This window comes from Lissotriton vulgaris, chromosome 7 (assembly GCF_964263255.1).
Source record: "Lissotriton vulgaris chromosome 7, aLisVul1.2, whole genome shotgun sequence".
Lineage (NCBI taxonomy): Eukaryota > Metazoa > Chordata > Amphibia > Caudata > Salamandridae > Lissotriton > Lissotriton vulgaris.
Window position 1 is genome coordinate 1,340,228,141 of NC_141695.1, and position 18,697 is coordinate 1,340,246,837.

Here is an 18,697-nt window from a genome sequence, read left to right on the forward strand (position 1 = left end):
ATGTGGCTCCGCGTCCGTCGTCGGCGTCGTGGGCGCCGTGATGATGTCGACGGAGTACTTAGACGCCGCCTCCGCGTGCTGACGTCAGTTCTTAGACACAGCTTTTCCGCGCCAGAAGCGCAGAGCCATGCCAAAAACCAACACTGGTGCCATGAAACTAGGGCCCTGAAAGGGGATGACCTTAACCCTAGATATCGGTTCGCAGAACGGGGAGGATGGGTGGGTCGGTAAGGAATCTATCACTAACTAATGTCTCTTACAGATATATCGTTACACAAGTAGTAACTTGTGCATCTGAAAGAGACACGTTAGTGATAGATTCCTTACCTTAGAATAGATACCCCAGCAATACCAACCCCGTGGTGGTGGGTCTGCGAACCAATAATCACACCAGAAAGTCCTGGAGGACGGAACGGCCAAAGTAGCCATCCCTCCGGACTTGACTGTCCAGGCAATAATGTCGCGAAAACGTGTGCAGCGAGGCCCACGTAGCCGCCTGGCAAATGTCCTGCAAGGGCACACCTCGGCCCAGGGCAGTTGTAGTGGACGTGGCTCGAGTGGAATGAGCGCTCAGCCCAACAGGGGGTTCCTTCTTAGCCAAGGAGTAACACGCCTGGATGCACAAGATGATCCACCGGGAGATGGTCCGCTTGTGCACCGCTTTCCCTTTCTTAGCGCCAGCGTATCCAACAAAGAGTTGAGCATCCACCCGGAACTGTTGTGTGCGATTTAAGTAAAATGAGAGCGCACGTTTTGGGTCCAGACGGTGGAGCCTCTCTTCCTCTCTCGAGGGGTGCGGAGGCGGAAAGAAGGTGGGCAAGGTGATGGATTGCCCAATATGGAAGGCTGTGACTACCTTGGGTAGGAAGGAGGGCCTTGTTCGTAACACAACCTTGACCGGATGGACAGAAAGGAAAGGAGGCTTACAAGATAGAGCCTGGAGCTCACTCATTCTCCTGGCAGAGGTGATGGCTACCAGGAAGGCAGTCTTCAAAGAAAGAAGGCGAAGAGGACAGTTGTGAAGTGGCTCAAAGGGAGCGCACATCAGAAACGTAAGAACCAGGTTCAAGTCCCACTGAGGCATCACGAAGGGAACAGGAGGGAACGTATGAGTGATGCCCTTCAGGAATCGATTAACGATAGGGGACTTGAACAAAGAAGGTTGATCAGGCAGCCTCAGAAAGGCTGAAAGAGCTGAGAGATAGCCCTTGACAATGCCCAGAGTAGAGCCCTGCTGGGCAAGAGCGAGAAGAAAGAGGAGAACCTCGGAAAGGGGGGCATTAAGGGGATCCACAGCCTTTGCTGTGCACCATGCCACAAATCTATTCCACCTGCAGGCGTATACCGACTTTGTGGAGGGACGCCTGGCTGCCAGAATGATGTTACAGACTTCAGGAGGCAAGTCAAATGGCCTCAACTGTCGCTGCTCAATCTCCAAGCATGGAGGTGGAGACTGGACAGGTTCGGGTGGAGGACCGGCCCCTGCTGCTGAGGTCCTCCTGAAGAGGCAGACGAACCGGGGATCGACTGACATACTGAGTAGCTCGGGATACCAGTACCTTCGTGTCCAGTCCGGAGCCACAAGGATGACTTGTGCCGGTCGCGCTTGATCTTCTTCAGCACTCTGGGCAGAAGTGGTATAGGCGGAAAGGCGTACACAGACTGCAACTCCACTCGCGACGAAAAGCGTCTCCGAGCGAGTGCCGCCTTGGAAATTCCAACGCGCAGAACTGATGACATTGCGCGTTCTCTTCGGTGGCGAATAGATCTAACCAAGGCTCTCCCCACTGCCGAAAGAGACCTTGCGCCACATCCGAGTTCAGACGCCATTCGTGATCCATCATGCACCGGCGGCTGAGTTCGTCCGCCCTGGCGTTCAGAGAACCTGCCAGGTGTTGAACCATCAGAGTCACGCCCTGATGTTGCAGCCATTGCCAGAGGCGCAGAGCCTCCTGGCAGGGGGTCCACGACCCTACCCCGCCCTGTTTGTTGCAGTACCACATGGCGGTGGTGTTGTCCGTGAACACCTGCACTAAACTCCCTCGGACAGACGGGAGGAATGCCTTCAGTGCTAGACAAATCGCCCACAGCTCCAAAAGGTTGATATGGAGCCGGGACTCGGCCGGAGACCAGATGCCTCTGATCTCCGCCTCTCCCATGTGGCCTCCCCAGCCCTGGAGGGACGCGTCCGTCACAACTACGTGCTCCGGTTGGGGAAGGGAGAGGGATATGCCTTTGACCCAATCGGGGTCCGTGAGCCACCACTGCAGCTGTCTCGCAGTGCCCTCCGAGATCAGGACATGGTCGGACAGGTTGCCCTGATGCTGGGCCCAATGAAACTTCAGGTCCCACTGCAGAGCCCGCATCCGCCACCCTGCGTGATGCACCAGAAGGATGCAGGAGGCCATCAGCCCCAGAAGCCGCAGCGTCAACCTGACAGAAACTCGGGATAAAGGCCGGAAGATAGGAATCAGAGCCTGTATATCCCGAACTCGCTGTTTGGGATGGGTAAACCCGAAACTGTGCCGAGTCGAGAACCGCTCTGATGAAAAGGAGCTTCTGAGAGGGACACAGGTGTGACTTCGGCACATTGATGGAGAACCCCAGCTGGTGCAGGAGATCCGCCGTAGTCTGGAGGTGGCTGACGACTGACTGGGGTGAGCTCGCCTTCAACAACCAGTCGTCGAGGTAGGGGAAGACTGAGACCCCCAACCTGCGCAGATGAGCTGCGACCACCGCCATCACCTTCGTGAACACCCGTGGGGCGCTGGTAAGGCCGAAGGGGAGCACGGTAAACTGAAAGTGCTCGTGGCCTACCGTGAACCGCAGGTAACGCCGATGGGCCGGCAGGACCGGGATGTGGAAATACGCGTCCTGCAAGTCCAATGCTACCATCCAGTCTCCTGGGTCTAGGGCAGCTAAGACCTGAGCCAGAGTCAGCATTTTGAACTTCTCCTTCCGGAGGAAGCCGTTGACGTTCCTCAGATCCAAGATAGGGCGTAGGCCCCCTTTGCCCTTCTTGGGTACCAGAAAGTAGTGGGAGTAGCAACCACGTCCTACTTCTGGCCCAGGAACGCGCTTGATGGCCCCCTTGGCCAAGAGGGCCGAAACCTCCTCCTGCAGGAGCCGCAAGTGATCCCCCGATACGCGGTGGTGTTGCGGTGGCATGGCTTGAGGAGTCGTCTCAAAGGGGAGGGAGTAGCCCCTCCGGACGATCTGCAGCACCCACCTGTCCGAAGTGACAGTGCGCCAGTGAGAGTGGTGATGGTGAACCCTGCCTCCCACTGGTGTCACATGGGCCGAAAAGCACGGACTAGGAGGGTTTAGAGGCGGATGCTGCGGGGGAAGGTGTGGACTGACCTCGCCTGTTTCCCCGACCGCCTCCACGGCGGTTTCCACGGCCGCCGCCGCGCGGGATGGTAGTCTGCGGCGAGTGGCTGGCGGCACGTGTGGGGACACCCCTTTCTTGGCCACGAAAGGAGCGAAAGGAACCTGTTTGCTGGCACGGGCCGAGAGGCCCAAGGACTTGGCCGTAGCCCTGGAGTCCTTAAAGCGCTCAAGCGTGTGGTCCGCTTTGTCGCCAAAGAGGCGACGGCCATCGAACGGCATGTCCATCAGAGTGTTCTGGACATCTGCCGAAAAATTGGCGGATCTCAGTCAGGCGTTGCGTCTCACCGCCACCGTCATAGCCATCGCTCTGCCTAGCGAGTCGGTGGTATGCAGCCCACACCTGATCGAATACTTGGCTGCATCCCGGCCCTCCACAAGGGATTGGCCGAGTTTAGCCTGTACCTCCAACGGGCACTCTGGCAGCACCTCTGCCACCGTCTCACACAGAGAGTGGGTGTAGCGGCCCAAGAGGCATTCGGTGTTGGAAGACCGCAGTCCCAAACTAAGGGAGGAGAATATCTTTTTACCATAATTCTCATACCTCTTGGATTCCCTGTCCGGGGGAGCCGTCGGGAATGCGGTCTGGGAATTAGAGGCCTGGATGACCAGACTCTCGGGGGTGGGGTGGGAGGACAGGAAACATGGGTCGCCCGGAGCCGGGAGGTGGCGTCTGGCCACGTTCCTAACTACGGGCGAACCCGTAGCGGGCCTGGACCAAGTGCCCAAAAGAACATCGGTCAAGGCCTCATTAAAGGGCAGCAGAGGCTCAGCCGAGCATGACTGCGGTTTAAGGACCTCTGTGAGAAGGTTAGTCCTCACGGCCGCGACGGGGAGCTCAAGGCACAAGGCCTTGGCAGCCCTCGTCAACACCACACCATAGGTAGCTCCCTCCTCCGAAGCCACGGTAGGAGGAGAGACTAAACCAGTGTCTGGAGAGGTGTCCAGGCCACTGGCCTCCCCAAGGTCTCCTGCCCAGTCCTCATGAGACTGACACTCCTTGGTCAGAGGGTCCTCAGACCCCTCCCAATCCTCCTCATCACCCATCTCCTGATACTCAGGGTTGTAATTGAATGGGTTCGGTTCGTAGAAGTGGAAATCTCCAAACGGCGTCGGGTGCGGCGCCCAGCGAGGACGGCACCGGGGGTGACACCGGACGGACCGACGCCGGGGGGGTCGTAAGGTTCACCGGTGATGATCCAGAGCCCGAAGAAGGGCCAGCAACGTCCCGCGGCATCGGGCCCGAATGCGCCGGCGGCGCGGGGGCCGCTGTTCCTTGCTGCGCCGGGCCCGAAGGCACCGGCGGTGTCGGGATCGTGGGGCCCTGCGGCGCCGGGCCCGAAGGCGCCGGCGGTGTTCGGGCTGAAGCACCTGACGGCGTCGGGGTCGAAGCCCCCGACCCGCTAGGGCCCCTAGACGGGTCCGCTGGGCCCGAAGGCACCACGGAGCCCGTCGGAGGAGAAAGGGACCTCATGGCCATGAGGAAGCGCTCAATCTCCTCCGGCGTCGCGTTCTGCCCAGGGACCGGAGGGTGTGGGGCAGGACGAGACGCCCGCGACTCCGAAGGAGCCGCGTGGGCGGTGTCACCCGAACCCCCGGCCACATGGCGCGAGCGTCGGGGGGAGTCAGAAGAGCGATGACATCTCTTCGACTTCTTGTGTTTCTTACCTGATGACTTGGACCCAGAGGAGTGGTGCCGACTCCCGGAGCTGTGACGGCTCCGTCCCCGCGACCTGCCCCCCGACCTCCCGTGGGACCGGGACCTCACTCGGCGCGGGCCGGCTGCCGGAGTTCGAGCCACCTGCGGGACCGCTCCTGCCTGGCTTTCCTCGAGAGGGCCAAACAGTCGGGCAGGCCTCGTCGTCGTGGTCGACACCTAGACAAGTTAGGCACTGTCGGTGAGGGTCCGTGACCGACATCGTGCGGTCGCACTCCTCACAGTGCTTAAATCCGGACATCCCTACGGCACCGATCGGAGTCGTTAGACTACGAGAAATGATCAAAAATTGATCCAAAAAGTTAGTCAAAAATTGACTTGGGTAACTGCTCTTTCCAGATCTGCGCTGGCTGGCGCGGAAAATAGAACTGACGTCAGCACGCGGAGGCGGCGTCTAAGTACTCCGACGACGTCATCACGGCGCCCACGACGCCGACGACGGACGCGGAGCCGCAGACGACGCCTACCGACGCGCAAGGGTACTGCTACGCAAAGGTTTCCGGATCCAGTCTGACGCCTGGGGATATTCTAAGGTAAGGAATCTATCACTAACGTGTCTCTTTCAGATATTTAATTACTACTTACTTAACCTTCCACCCTACAACCCTACAAACCTACCCACCCACCCCTAAAAGAAAACTAAAATAAAACAATGACATAATGTAGAAGATTTTATCATTCACATATTTATCTGCAAATTAATAATACATTAATAATTATTTACTAATTAATTAACTTCTCCCTAAACCACCCTACAAACCCAACAACCAGCACAACTAGAAAATTCCTATTAGCATTTAAATACAAAAATATACAACACTTAAACTTACAAACTGTAGTTAAAAAAAAGAACAACAATTATACGAACAATAATAACACTTTAAATTAGGATATGCACTAAAATACATTGAAATAATTTTAAAAACTACATTTTTAAGAACTATATTACTGAAAACTATATTAAAAACAACAATATTCTTAAAACTATATTACTTACCTAAAAAAACAATATTCTTATCAAACATTTCTGCATCACAATATTTTTGTATCACAATATATTTGTTCCAATATTTCTGTTTCCTGATATTAAATACTTGATATTTTGTCCAAGTACCACATTTATTAACACCCATGTTTCCGGTTTTTGCTCTTTCAGTGCCTTCCAGACCATCTCTAAGGGTTCCGGACTGTTGAGCACCATTTGGAGGGCAGGACTTGCTTGCGGAGCGCTCTCGGGTCCTCCCCGGCCTGTTTTGGGGGCCTGAATTTTGGGTTTCGACGCGAGGTGAGGCGGGTTAGCGCGGAGGCCCCCGCGACCTTATTGAGTGCAGTGGTGGCTCCGGGCCCTACCGGGCGCGCAGACTCCCCCACCACACCTCGGCCCCCCAAGACCTGGTCGCCCGGCATGAGGGGAATTGCCTGTCCTGGGTGTCACATATGGACATGAAGTAAGTGGCGCCTCAGCTCCGCCTTCAAGATATATTTTTTGCAACCGCCTGCCGCCCTGGGTGCCCGCGATCTCCCCCATCAGCAGTCACGCACGGAGGGCTTGTTGGTATATGCGGGTTGGCTCCGCCAACTTTTATGCGCATTGTGATCCGGTCCATGGCTTAACTGCCTAGCTCCACGGGCACTCAGCAGATCGCTTGCCTCGGAGTGGGTTGTGATCATTTTACAGCGTCGCCATCTTCCATTTTCCTCTGCGCTTTACATGGGCCCTCCTATTGTGTCGGTTGTTTTCCTCAGGTGATTCCTCCTGTGTTCGGGCCGGCCTGTTTTCATTCACCCACCATCAACACGCCTGCCCCTGTGCCGCCGTTTGCCGAGTTTCCAACCTGCTGCCCTGCGTCCAGGCAGAGTCCTCCTCCTGCTCGGGGCCTGCTCTACTCCGCCATTTGGTTCCCTCTCGGCTGGGGCCTTGCCATTCCAATGGCACTTCGCCTCTCTCGATAGGCGACATGTGGAAGAAGGACCCTAACCAACGCAATCTGAACTTTGACAGGACTCCCGGCCCTACCTCAGAAGCAACCCCGGGTTCCTCTAACGGGGCCATGGACCCGAATGACTCTGAGAACGCTGACTCTCTCACGACGGCAATGTTGAACGAAATGAGGGCCGGATTCAAATCACTCGACAGCCGCTTTGATGACCTTGACAAAAAACTGGCGGAGATGGGGTCTAAGGTCCATGGGCATGACCGGAGGCTAGATGTAGGTGACGGGAGAGTTTCGGATATTGAAGATGGCGCCTCGGCCTCGCTGAAACGGCTGGACAGGCTAGAGAAAATCCTCAAAGACGTTGCCATCAAGAATGAGGTCTTGGAGGCCCGTAGACGTCGGAATAATATTCGCATCATTGGATGTGCGGAGACGACCTCCACTGGGCGTATGGACGTCTGTGTGGAAAAATTGCTCACTGAGCTGGTCGGCAGAGACACGTTCACTCAGGGCTTTGTGGTGGAGCGTGCCCACAGATCGCTGGGGCCACGTCCTCGGCCTGGTCTCCCACCACGACCTATCATTGCCAGACTCATGAACTTTCGTGACAGAGATGTTGCTCTTCGTTCGGCCCGGGACATGGGTGATATTCAGTGGCAGGGGGGGAGCAAATTGGCTTTTTTTCCGGACTTCACTATCATGGTCCAGGAGGCAAGGCGTAAATTCAATGGTGTCAAGGCTACCTTGAAAAACCTCGGCCTTAGATACGGCATGCTCTATCCTGCAAGGTTGAGGGTTGATGTGGGGGGCAGGTTTTGCATCTTCGATACTCCTACAGAGGCGCAGGAATTTTGCCAGGAGTATAGGAAAAACAATTCAGGGGCTGCTGCCGTGCCGAGAGCGGGCTCCCCGTCTCAGGGGGTTTCGCAAAACAGCGTTGACCTATTTTCTGAACCTGTAACCAGTTGACTGGTTATTGCAATTATCACTGTGTTCTGCTGTGTTTAAGGCCTTCATTTATTTCCTATTTGCTTGATGATATGTTTTTATTGTATGCCCGACCGGCATGGCGTTGCTGCGCCCTATGGAGAATACCAACAATCTTCTGATTGGCATGGTTTTTCTGCGCAGTGCTTACTCTTTTTCTATTGTATTGGTAATGTGTACACTGCACTCGTATTGGGCCATGATAATTGGGGTTTGCCTCTTGGGGATTTACAAGAGGCTGGATGGTGGGTGGGGGTTGGGGTGTTTGCTCAGTTTCATTGCTTCTCTTCGAATCATTGCTTGTTTTGTCCTTTTGTGGCAGTGGATTTGCGTGCATTGTGACTCGATTCTGATTTGGTTTTTCCGATGGTTAAGCTAGGGCACCAGCCCGGTTCTTCCGGGCTCTCCCTGATGTCTAGAACGTCAGAGGTCTAAATAACACCAAAAAGCGGAGACAAGTCCTCAACTATATTCTTAGACACAACATTGATATTGTATTTATGCAAGAGACACATTTATCCGCCTCCGACATTGCTAAGAGCTGGGGCTCCCATAGATTTTTTTCCAATTACAGTAGGTATTCTAGGGGGGTTGCCGTATTCATACATAAATGCGTGCCCTTAGCCCTACACAAGATCTTGACTGACGGATGTAGAGGGTTGCACCTGGATTGTTAATGGTACCCTTTTGGGGCATAAGATCACGTTTGTTGGGGTTTACGGCCCCAATGTGGACTCCCCATCTTTCTTTAATGACCTACAGGTGCAACTACTCACACTTGACCCTGGACTGTTGGTAATAGGGGGCGATTTTAATCTGTTGTTAGACCCGGCCAGGGACAGCACTTCCGCTGCTCCTGATACTAAACCCCGATCCCGACGAATACTTCTTGACCTATGCACTCATTTCTCCTTGATAGACATTGAAAACAAATTGCAACCACATCTCCCTGACTTTACCCACTACTCAGGGTTTCACAATACATGGACCAGAATTGATTACTGGCTGATTTCTCCGGGAATTGTAGGGTGGGTGGACGGGGTAGTCACTGTCCCTCGTACACTTTCGGACCATTCTCTGATAGGCCTCAAACTCAACTTCCCCCGGCCGGGTGGCTTTGAAGGACAATGGCGCTTTCCAGGGAAGGCATTATTGGATCCGGTTTTTAATGAGGAAGTCCGGAAATCTATTGAAGACTATTTTGAACGTAATACTGGGTCGGTGGACATTTGGGCGGTTCTCTGGGAGGCGTTCAAGGCCTATATCAGGGGCGTCTGCATTGCTAAGCATGCGGGAGTGTTAAGAGATTTACGTTCCACGTTGTCCCGTGTTGAAAATGACATTGGATCCGGAGTTAGTGGGCACCGCATCCAGTGCGGGTGAGGCTAGGCGTCTGTCACTGATGCTCGAATTTAGAGACGCAGCGGACCAAGAGTTGCTGTTCCTAAATAAACAATCTGCTGCGCGTCATTATGGTGAGGGCGAACGGCTTGGTAGGCTATTGGCTCAGACCCTTCACGGCCCCACCCCCCCGGGATTCGTCTTATATCACGGAAATTATTGGCCCACATGACGATTTGCTGCATTCTACTCCTTTCTTTCCTATTACAAAACGCTCTATACGTCCAGGCTCTCCGGGGATTTGCGGGATCAGGGTGACTACCTGGCAGAGATTGCTATGGTTAACTTGGAAAGGAACATGCAGGATTTTCTGGCTAGACCTATTACGCAGGACAGCATAGTAGAGGCTATCGATGCATTGCATGGCTCTTCTGCTCCTGGTCTCGGCGGCTTTACTGCCGAGTTTTATAAAGCTTACAAAAACGTCTTGCTCCCGCGGCTGCTAGAGGTTTATGCCGAGGCGCTGGAGGTGGGTCTCCTGCCTCCTACATTTAGAGAAGCGGTCATTATTCTTCTTCCTAAGCCCGGCAGAGACCCTAAATTGTGCAGTTCTTATAGGCCTTTGTCTTTATTGAACCTCGATTATAAGATACTTGCCAAGGTCATTGCGTTTCACCTGTCGTTATTGATGGAATCTATCATCTCCCCAGCGCAGTCGGGCTTTGTGCCACATCGGCCTACTTCCTTCAATCTGAGGACCCTGTTTACTGTTTTACACAGGATTGACCCTGCCACTCATGCTGCCGCCATCCTCCTCGACGTGGTAAAGGCATTAGATTCCCTTGAGTGGCCTTTTTTTCTGTCCATCATGAGATGTATAGGTATGCCTGAATGCTTTGTTTCCACAGTAGCTTTACTGTACACTGAGCCCACCGCTAGATTGCGTTTGAACGGCACCATTTCTGCCCCTTTTTCCCTGTCCCGGGGCATGCGGCAGGGATGTCCCCTGTCCCCACTGCTTTTTATTTTAGCAATGGACCCCCTGGTTTGTCCTTTCTAAGAGAAACATCTACATCGTGGACTACAGTTTCGCACTGACCCCCTTTTAATCTCGCTCTTTGCTGATGACACAATTCTATATGTTAGGATGGCCAAACGTAATCTCTAACCCCTTATTTCAGAAATAACCCGCTCCTGTAAATGTTTCGGTCTTAACATCATCTGGCACAAGTCGGTTATCTTTCCACTCACACCCAGCACGACTGCCTGGAACTGCTCATTTCCCCTTGAATGGTGCCAGGATGAAGTCAAATAGCTCTGTATCCATATCCACCTTGATACCACTACCATGATTATACTGAACTATGGTAGAGCAATCAGTTTGCTTGAGTCCCAGATATTGAGGTGGCTACGTCTTCCATTATCTATGGCCGGAAGAGTTGCCATAATTAAAATGGTTGTCCTCCCGCCGTTCTTGTATCTTTTTAATAACATTCCCGTCCCGCATGCCAAAACCTTTTTATCGCAGTTGCATTCTTTATTATTGCTCCTCGTCTGGGGGGATAATACTCCTCGGGTTAGCTGGCGGGTTCTGACCCTGCCGTATGCCAGAGGGAGCTTTGGGGTCCCGGATTTTTATTTATATTTCCTGACGGCACAATGTTGTTACTCACATGCCTGGTGACATCCGGATGCTCGCATCCCATATTTGAAACCAGAAGCCGATCTGGTGCTCCTTTGCCACCTTTCCACTATTTTGCCTATTGGTTTCCCTCGCGACCCACGTGATATTCAGACGGTATCGACCACGTGCTGGGCTTTCCGACAGATTGCGCAGACTTCTGGGCCTCACCCTGTTGTATTTACCGGCACTGCCCTTGCCTAATCCCTCTCTGTCCCCGATAACGGGGGAGGCACTGGTTAAGCAAAAGCTGGACAAGTTCCACATTCACACTGTGGGCGACCTCTAGCCTCAGGGTCATGCCTTTTCTGTGTCGGAGGGTACTCGATTCTCCGAACGCTCTTTTATGGACACCTTTGTTTTAACACGTATACAATCCATGCTTCGTGCCACGTTCTCTACCTTCCCGATGGCCCCAGAGCCAACCCCTCCACTGACGCTGCTTGTCCAACACCCCACGGGGGCACATATGGTCTCTAAACTATACAAGCAATGTTGTGAATCCATGCCTGTCTTTGACACCAAGGTGCGTGCTGCGTGGAAGGTTGACCTGGGTAAACCCATCACTGATGATCTATGGTAGCAATGCTGAAGGGCAACTATGGACATTTCCTTAAACAGCAGGCATAAACTCCTTCACTTTAAGTTTCTTCGCAGGCTGTACCATACACCGTCAGGCTCACACAGAATCAACCCCAATAGGCCCCACCACTGTCCGAAATGTAGGGCTCCCGTTGCTGATTTCGCTCACCTCTCTTGGACCTGCCCTAGAATACACCAATACTGGTCCTTGATACATGATACACTGGGTGATATACTATCCATGCAACTCGTTCCTACCCCTGAGATCGCATTACTAGGCTATGTGGCCAATTTCCCCCGGTCCGTCAGACGACTTGCTGCACTGGGCTTTCTGTTGGCCAAGAAGGAATTCGCTCTGTTGTGGGGTAGCAAAAGAACCCCAATGCTGTAACATTAACTGCGAGGAATACTCCACTCTGATCCCTAGAGCATCCAGACAAGTGGACATTTGGGGCCCGTACAGGGCATATATTGCCAAGAAAGGAGCCGATCAACAGTCGCAGACAGCGAGTAGTATTGTCTCCGAGGGAATCGGCTGATGATGAATCTGCTTACATATGCTTATATTACTGCTTTAATTTTTTTCCATGCTGCCATTGATATTGCTGTGTTGCCTGTGGCATCCCCGGTTCTTTGGGGATCACAGTCTTATATTATTGTATACTTATGTTTCGTCCATAGCTGCATTGTCATTGACGAGTGCCCACAAGACGTTCTCCACTTACATCACATGCTACTGCTGTTTGCGAGTACTTTGATGTGCATGCTCTTCTTGCTGATGATGATTACATACTTTGCAATGTACTGATCATTTTGTTCCTGTATGTTAAAACTGGGGAAAAAAATAAAATAAAAAATAAATAAATAAAGGGTTGCTTAAGTGAAAGGTATAATAAGTGCTATAAGCTCACAAGTTAAAATATTGCACCCCCATGTAGATCAAGAAAGAGAGATTAACACAGAACGCTACAGAATTTCTACACACAAAGACTCTATTGAAAATTAAGAAGCCCGGATGAGAGTTCCTTAAGTGTTATGGGAACTTGAAACAAGTCAGCATTTCCGAAAAGTGTTTCTCCTAAAGAATAGATAACAGGCCATTGTTTGACTTTTGAAGAGTATTTAGAGAAACTGAAAATGTATAGTTTCTTTGAAAACACAGTGTGGAAAGAAATTGGTGCATGATTGCATTATTGTACATTTAAATGTCCACATGTTTAAGTTTAGAGTTTATTGTCTATTTGTATGTCGAATGTTTTCCTTTGTTCTTTGAATGTATCAAAGAGAAAAATGTTATCCTTTTTTGAGACTGTCCAAGAACCAAATCAAATTTGAAAATTCTCAAAAAAGAAAAAAGTTAAATAAATAACTTGATCCAAGCATTATGCAGTGCTGGATTTTTTGTTGAGCCTGTTAAATTAAAGAGCGGGTTCTCAAACCAGTAGCCAGGTAATTTCCCCTATTCTTACAAGCTCACAAGTAGCATTTAATTTACAGGCCCTGGGCAAATATGGTAGCACTTTACTAGCGACTTCTAAATAAGTTAAATGTGTCAATCAAGGGTAGGCTAATTCTACCATGTTTCAAGGAGTGAGCACAAGCACTTTAGCATTGGTTCGAAGTGGTCAAGTGTACAGATTCCTAAAGCCAACAAAAGCAAGTTACAGCAAACAGGAGGGGAGAAGGCAGCAAGTTTGGGTGAACCTTCCTAGTCGACAGTCTTGCACCACCTCAAGTTCTCCAAATTGAATTCTCCTTTTCCAAATTGAATTCTCCTTTACCATTCCCTCTAATTCTGGCCACTGATGACTGGGGAAGCACCTTTTTCTTTGCTGCCTGATTCTGCCCGGGAGCACAGGGGACGACCAGGACCACAAGTCCCATCCTCCCGAGTAGCTTGTTGCAGCCAAGGTCAGCTTCCTGCGCCTGGAGGCGCTTTAAAATCTGCAAAGGGCTCCGGCAGGGCGGGAAGCCTATTTCTTTGCCGTCTGCTGCCTGATTCTGCCCAGGAGCACCGGGGACAGCCAGGACCACAAGTCCTAATTGTAAACCCTATTGGGATTCTAGCTACATCCTGTGCGCAGGAAGCCCAGGGGTGGGCCCAGTAACCACCGGTAGGAGGCTTTAGTATGCCGAAGGAGAGTCTATGGGAAAGGGTGCACCCCAGCAGAAGGAATGGCCTTTGCCCTCAGTAAAAAAACAAGCATTTACAATGCAACGGTTTCGCCTTTGTAAAAGTTAGAGCTATTGGCATTGTAAATGACACATTTTTTATTTATGTGTTGGTTTTGAAAACAAATAAATAAATGGCATTGTCATTTACAATGCCAATAGCGTAATCTCTCGCAAATGCGAGACCTATTGCATTTACACCCACACACACACACACAGAGAGCCACCCACACGCACACACAGAGAGAGCCACCCACACACACACACACAGAGCCACCCACACACAGAGCCACCTACAAAAAAGGCGAAATCTAAAAGTAGTTAAGGGGGGATTCTAAGCGCTGAGAAAAGAATCAAAAGGGAACGCAAAGGCCTGGCTCTACCTGCGGAGTGATGACGCGCTGTTGTTCTGCCTTCTGATTGGTGGGTTTTCTCTCAGCCTTAAAGTTCTGGGATGGGCTGAGCTCACACTTGTTCAGTTCACATCAGAGGTCCCCCCCCCGCTCTGCATCAAATCCTCCGTTTCTGGGAAATCAGCTCCTCTCCTGTCATCGAGGCGCTATCCGTCCGCTGGAGGCGCTAGAGCACCGCAGGGGAAGCCAAAGCATTCATCCTCCCAGAGCAGCAGGGGGTTTCCAGATCCTTAAGTCCGTCACCTCAGAGGCTTCTAAGCACTAACAGAGCTGCTGCAAGAGAAGGCGGAAAATCAGTTTTGTTTGCAGTTTTATTGGGCGCAAAATTGACCCCAGGAAGCGCTTTCCACGAGCACCGGTCACATTACACAAGCCACGAGGACACGGGGAGGTGAAGTGATCTGCGCAGAATCACAGGGTGCGGAGCGGACGCTGGGACTCGAACCTGGCCCACAGTTCCAAGGTCGGCAGCTCTGGCCATAACGACACATCCTCTCCTCAACCAATAATACAGCGAGGGCTTCTAAGCGCTTTTAAAGTCAGACTACAGGCAGCGCCCATCAAAGCAACAGAAACACAGGGAGCAAAACAAACAAATAAAGAGGGGGTGACACCCCTGGATAGACGCTTCACTGGTCTGCACCAGGACGGGCACCGAGGGCTTCGAAGCACTGTGGACTGTGGATCAGGACAGGAAACGACACTGCGGGTTCCTCTTTGCTTTCACTTTCACTTCGTCTACAGGTGTGATAAAAGAGAGGCGGCACATCAGTCATATAGCGGCAACACGACCCGAGGGCGCTTGATGCTGGCACCAGTCACATTCATACCGGGACATTGAGTGATCTGCCAAGGGTCACAGAGTGCGGAGCCGACGCCGACCTCGGTCCAAAGTCGGCAGCTCTGGTCGCAACAACACATCCTCCCCATCCAATGATGACATTGGGGGCTTCGAGGCACTTTAGAGTCTGAGCCCAGGCAGCACCCATCCCAGCAACAGAAACAAAGGGAGCAAAACAAATGCAGAGAGAGAGAGGAGGGGGGGTCAACACTGGAGGGAGGAAAAAACAGAAGGGTAAAGTTTGTGTGTGTGTGTGGGGGGGGGGAGGTTATAGCGCTGTGCAGACTTCACTGTGGTCTGCAAGAAGGATAGGCAAGGGGGCTTCCAAGCACTATAAAAAGGAACTCAAATGAAGGGAAGAAAACGAAACTTCGGACTTTACTTTAACTGTCACTTGCCTCATCTTTAGCTCCTCGCAGCGAGGCTCTACCTGGTGAGTGATGACGCGCGGCTCTTCTGCCTTCTGATTGGTGAGTTCCCCTCTCTCTCCGAGCCCTGGGGGAGGGGGGGGGGGGGCTGGGCTCAGATCTTCTGAAGTTCTCACCGGAGCTCGGACTCACTTAGGGCTGTAGTAATTGCCCCCTCTGTGACGCCACTGCTGCCTCCTCATCATGCCCTGGGGTGCCCCCCTCCTCCTGCTTCCCCGCCGCGGCACAGCTCAGCTGCAGCACTGGACTGCCTTAGCCTTGTACTCAGAGTCCGACCCCCAGACACTGGCTGCTGACACACTCATCCCCAGGCCCCGCCGCAGTTAAATTTTAGTTAGCGCCGCCGTCGCCCCCGTGCGATCCCCATGCCTTTTCTTGGGCGGTGGCCAGCGAGTCAACACTGTGTTTGTAATGTCCTCCTGGAACTGTTGTCGCCGCGCCACCGCCGGTGACAACATTTCACTGAGAGGGAGGGGGGACGGCACACGGACAGCGGGAGGGGGGACGGGCACACGGACAGCGGGAGGGGGGACGGACACACGGACAGCGGGAGGGGAACGGGGACATGAACAGCGGGAGGAGGGGTGCAGGAACGGGAAGACGGACAGCGGGAAGGGGATACGGGAACAAACAGGCACACGGAAAGCACTCACCTGGACCTGCACTTCCTCCGGCGGCGGTCGGCCACGGAATGACGAAAACAAACCTGGACGCCCAAAAAAAATAAACCCCGCCCACAGCCACGATGACGATGCGAAAAGGGTGGAGAGGGAAGAAATCGCAGGAACGCCCACGAATCTGGTCAGGCCATGACGGACAGATATCTGTTCCAATGGCTAGCCTCCATTTATGGAGCTAGCCAATGGAACAGAGGGCGTATTCCAAAGCCACATATTATTCTCATTAGGTTTTCACCTGCGTGAAAAGCCTGCGCAGTGCGCAGGCTTTCACTTAGGCAAAACCTAAAAAGGGGGAAAGGAGACTCATTAAACCTAGTTTGATTCCATCTGTCTTAACACGAATTACGACCTGATCAAAGCTTTGATTCCCTCGTACACACAGCTGTTCGACAAGCCATGGAGGACCTATTTAATTCGCGCCTGAAGTCACTTTTTTCTGTTGCTATTAAAGACATTTCCAATCTGTTCAAATCACTTTAAATGGGGTAATGGGGCAACTAGAGCACCTTGAGATTCAATTAATGGACCTGAATAATAAATGTATGCCGAAGCCTAGATATGTTTTATCAACTTCCCAAACTCAGACTGTCACCAATAAGGAAGAGGGGGCCTCAAGGCATGTAAATTGGACCCCGTCTCAGACTAGCATAGGCTCCCTCGTTGGCACCGAGTGTGTATCAGCTCTGGGTTGTGGTGAAACTGGCAAGCATCGCAAATATGTAAAGTCAATCCATGTCACTAATCAACAACACGTTGGACAGGGTAAGACCCCAGTAAAAAGGTCGGATAACAGGATCACTAATAGTTGCAGATTTAACCTGCCACCAGATGCTACCCCCTTAGTTGCAATTCTTATAGGTGTGCCGCCGCTTATAAAGAACTGTTTCGAATCTACTCAGGATCTTTTACGTAAAACCAAGTTCTGGTGTAAACAGCACTTTAGCAAGGGGCGCAGGCTTCCTCTCACATCATAATGGCCAGATGAGTTGGCTGGTTTGGCTATAGGCCAAAACAGACAGAGGGAGATTGCATGATTATCAACTTTGACCAGGCAGGAATAGCAGGGAAGCTGTTTCAGGAAGGCTCAAATGAAGGCCCGGTGGGATCACGGCCCTACCTCTGGGGTACTTTTATCCACCAACAGAGGAGCTACAGTTATGCTGTAGGAGTGAGTGGGGTAATTTTGTACCAGCCAATAGGGAGGCGTGCTCAATGCCCAGCTCAAGTACTGGGGTGACCAGTGTTGTAATACGATTCCACATAGAGCCCTGACCCCACTCATTCTGCCAACCAAGCCCTCAGGGGAGGTAGGAAGGGAGAACATTTTACCATGTGCAAATAGATTACTCCTTTTAAGCCACCGGAATGAAAATTATTGACTGGAGCCTCCCCTCCCTCAGCGGCTTCACAGCACTGGTAGAACTAGGGACTAGTGAGGGTAATAACGGAAAACTGTAAGATTCTTAGTTGGAACATAGCATGGCTAAGGAGTAAAAGGGATGATCCTAGGTGGCTTGATCTTTTAAGAGAATCCAGGATACATCTTATTCCACGCAAGAGTTCTCAAATGGTAGGGCAAGCGTTAAAAAAAAATTCATTTGATCGTATGAGAATGGCCGGGTTGTTTTATATGACTTATTGGTTACTTGTTTTATTTTGTATATCTATGAACTCTGGTAATGAAATGTTTTATGTCAGCCAAGCTTACCTATGAATTGTAATCTTTTTTTCTAATGATATGTAGTATATTGTGTACTTTTATGGATTTTAATAAACGAATAAAGTGGTTTTGACTGACTGACTGACTGTATTTTAACATCAGGAGCTGGAAGAACCAGAACTGAAATGGAAGTGGATGAATGTGTTTTAGTTATATAAGTCGGAAAAGACCGAAATAGAAATGAATATGGACTTGGACAATGACAGAGTTGAGCATGAGGCAATTGTTGCTGTTGATGTAACCCCGTCAACCGATTCTGTGGTTACAATGGAACATATGATCTTGTCTGCTATAACTAGCCCTTGAAAGTCGTAGAGTTACTGCCGGGTTCCTTACAATTTAAAGGAAGCCCACGAGCTACCTAGATTGAAAACTGCAGTTTTGAGTACGAAGATCTGGGGGACTTTACACTCCAGTACATTGACATACATATGGAAAAAAATCAAGAAAAGAGGCTAAACTAAAAATGCAATGTGTGCCAGGTGCTCAAGAATTATCTCTGAGACTGCTGCTGTATAATTTTGTTAGCTGTCGTTGCATGCCAGCTGTATATAGTAGCAATCTTTCGAGCACTTTACTGGTACAATCTTTTGGATTATCGAATCTGGAAGCGGCCTCAAATGAAAGGGCACAAGATGTCTGGCACACATTGAATGAGGGTGTTAATAAAAACAGGGAAGGAAGGGCAAATTTGGATGTATTTTATGCATTAGAGAGGATTTTCTCATCAATTTTAACTTTGCTTGAGAAATCCACTGCCCATTCTGATCATGTGCTGGGTGTTCTATCTGCCATTTTACAGGGGGTGCAG

At 51.3% G+C, this 18,697-nt stretch overlaps 1 protein-coding gene across 1 annotated transcript in view; it reads right to left on the bottom strand.

The window, feature by feature from the left end:
- LOC147703652 (uncharacterized) overlaps positions 1–18,697 on the bottom strand; it is a 1,900,603-nt gene that overhangs the window by 26,018 nt on the left and 1,855,888 nt on the right. The window contains exon 36 of the mRNA XM_086929537.1: positions 15,603–15,613. Within this exon, the coding sequence (XP_086785663.1) occupies positions 15,603–15,613 (11 nt within the window). The remainder of the gene's footprint in view (positions 1–15,602; positions 15,614–18,697) is intronic.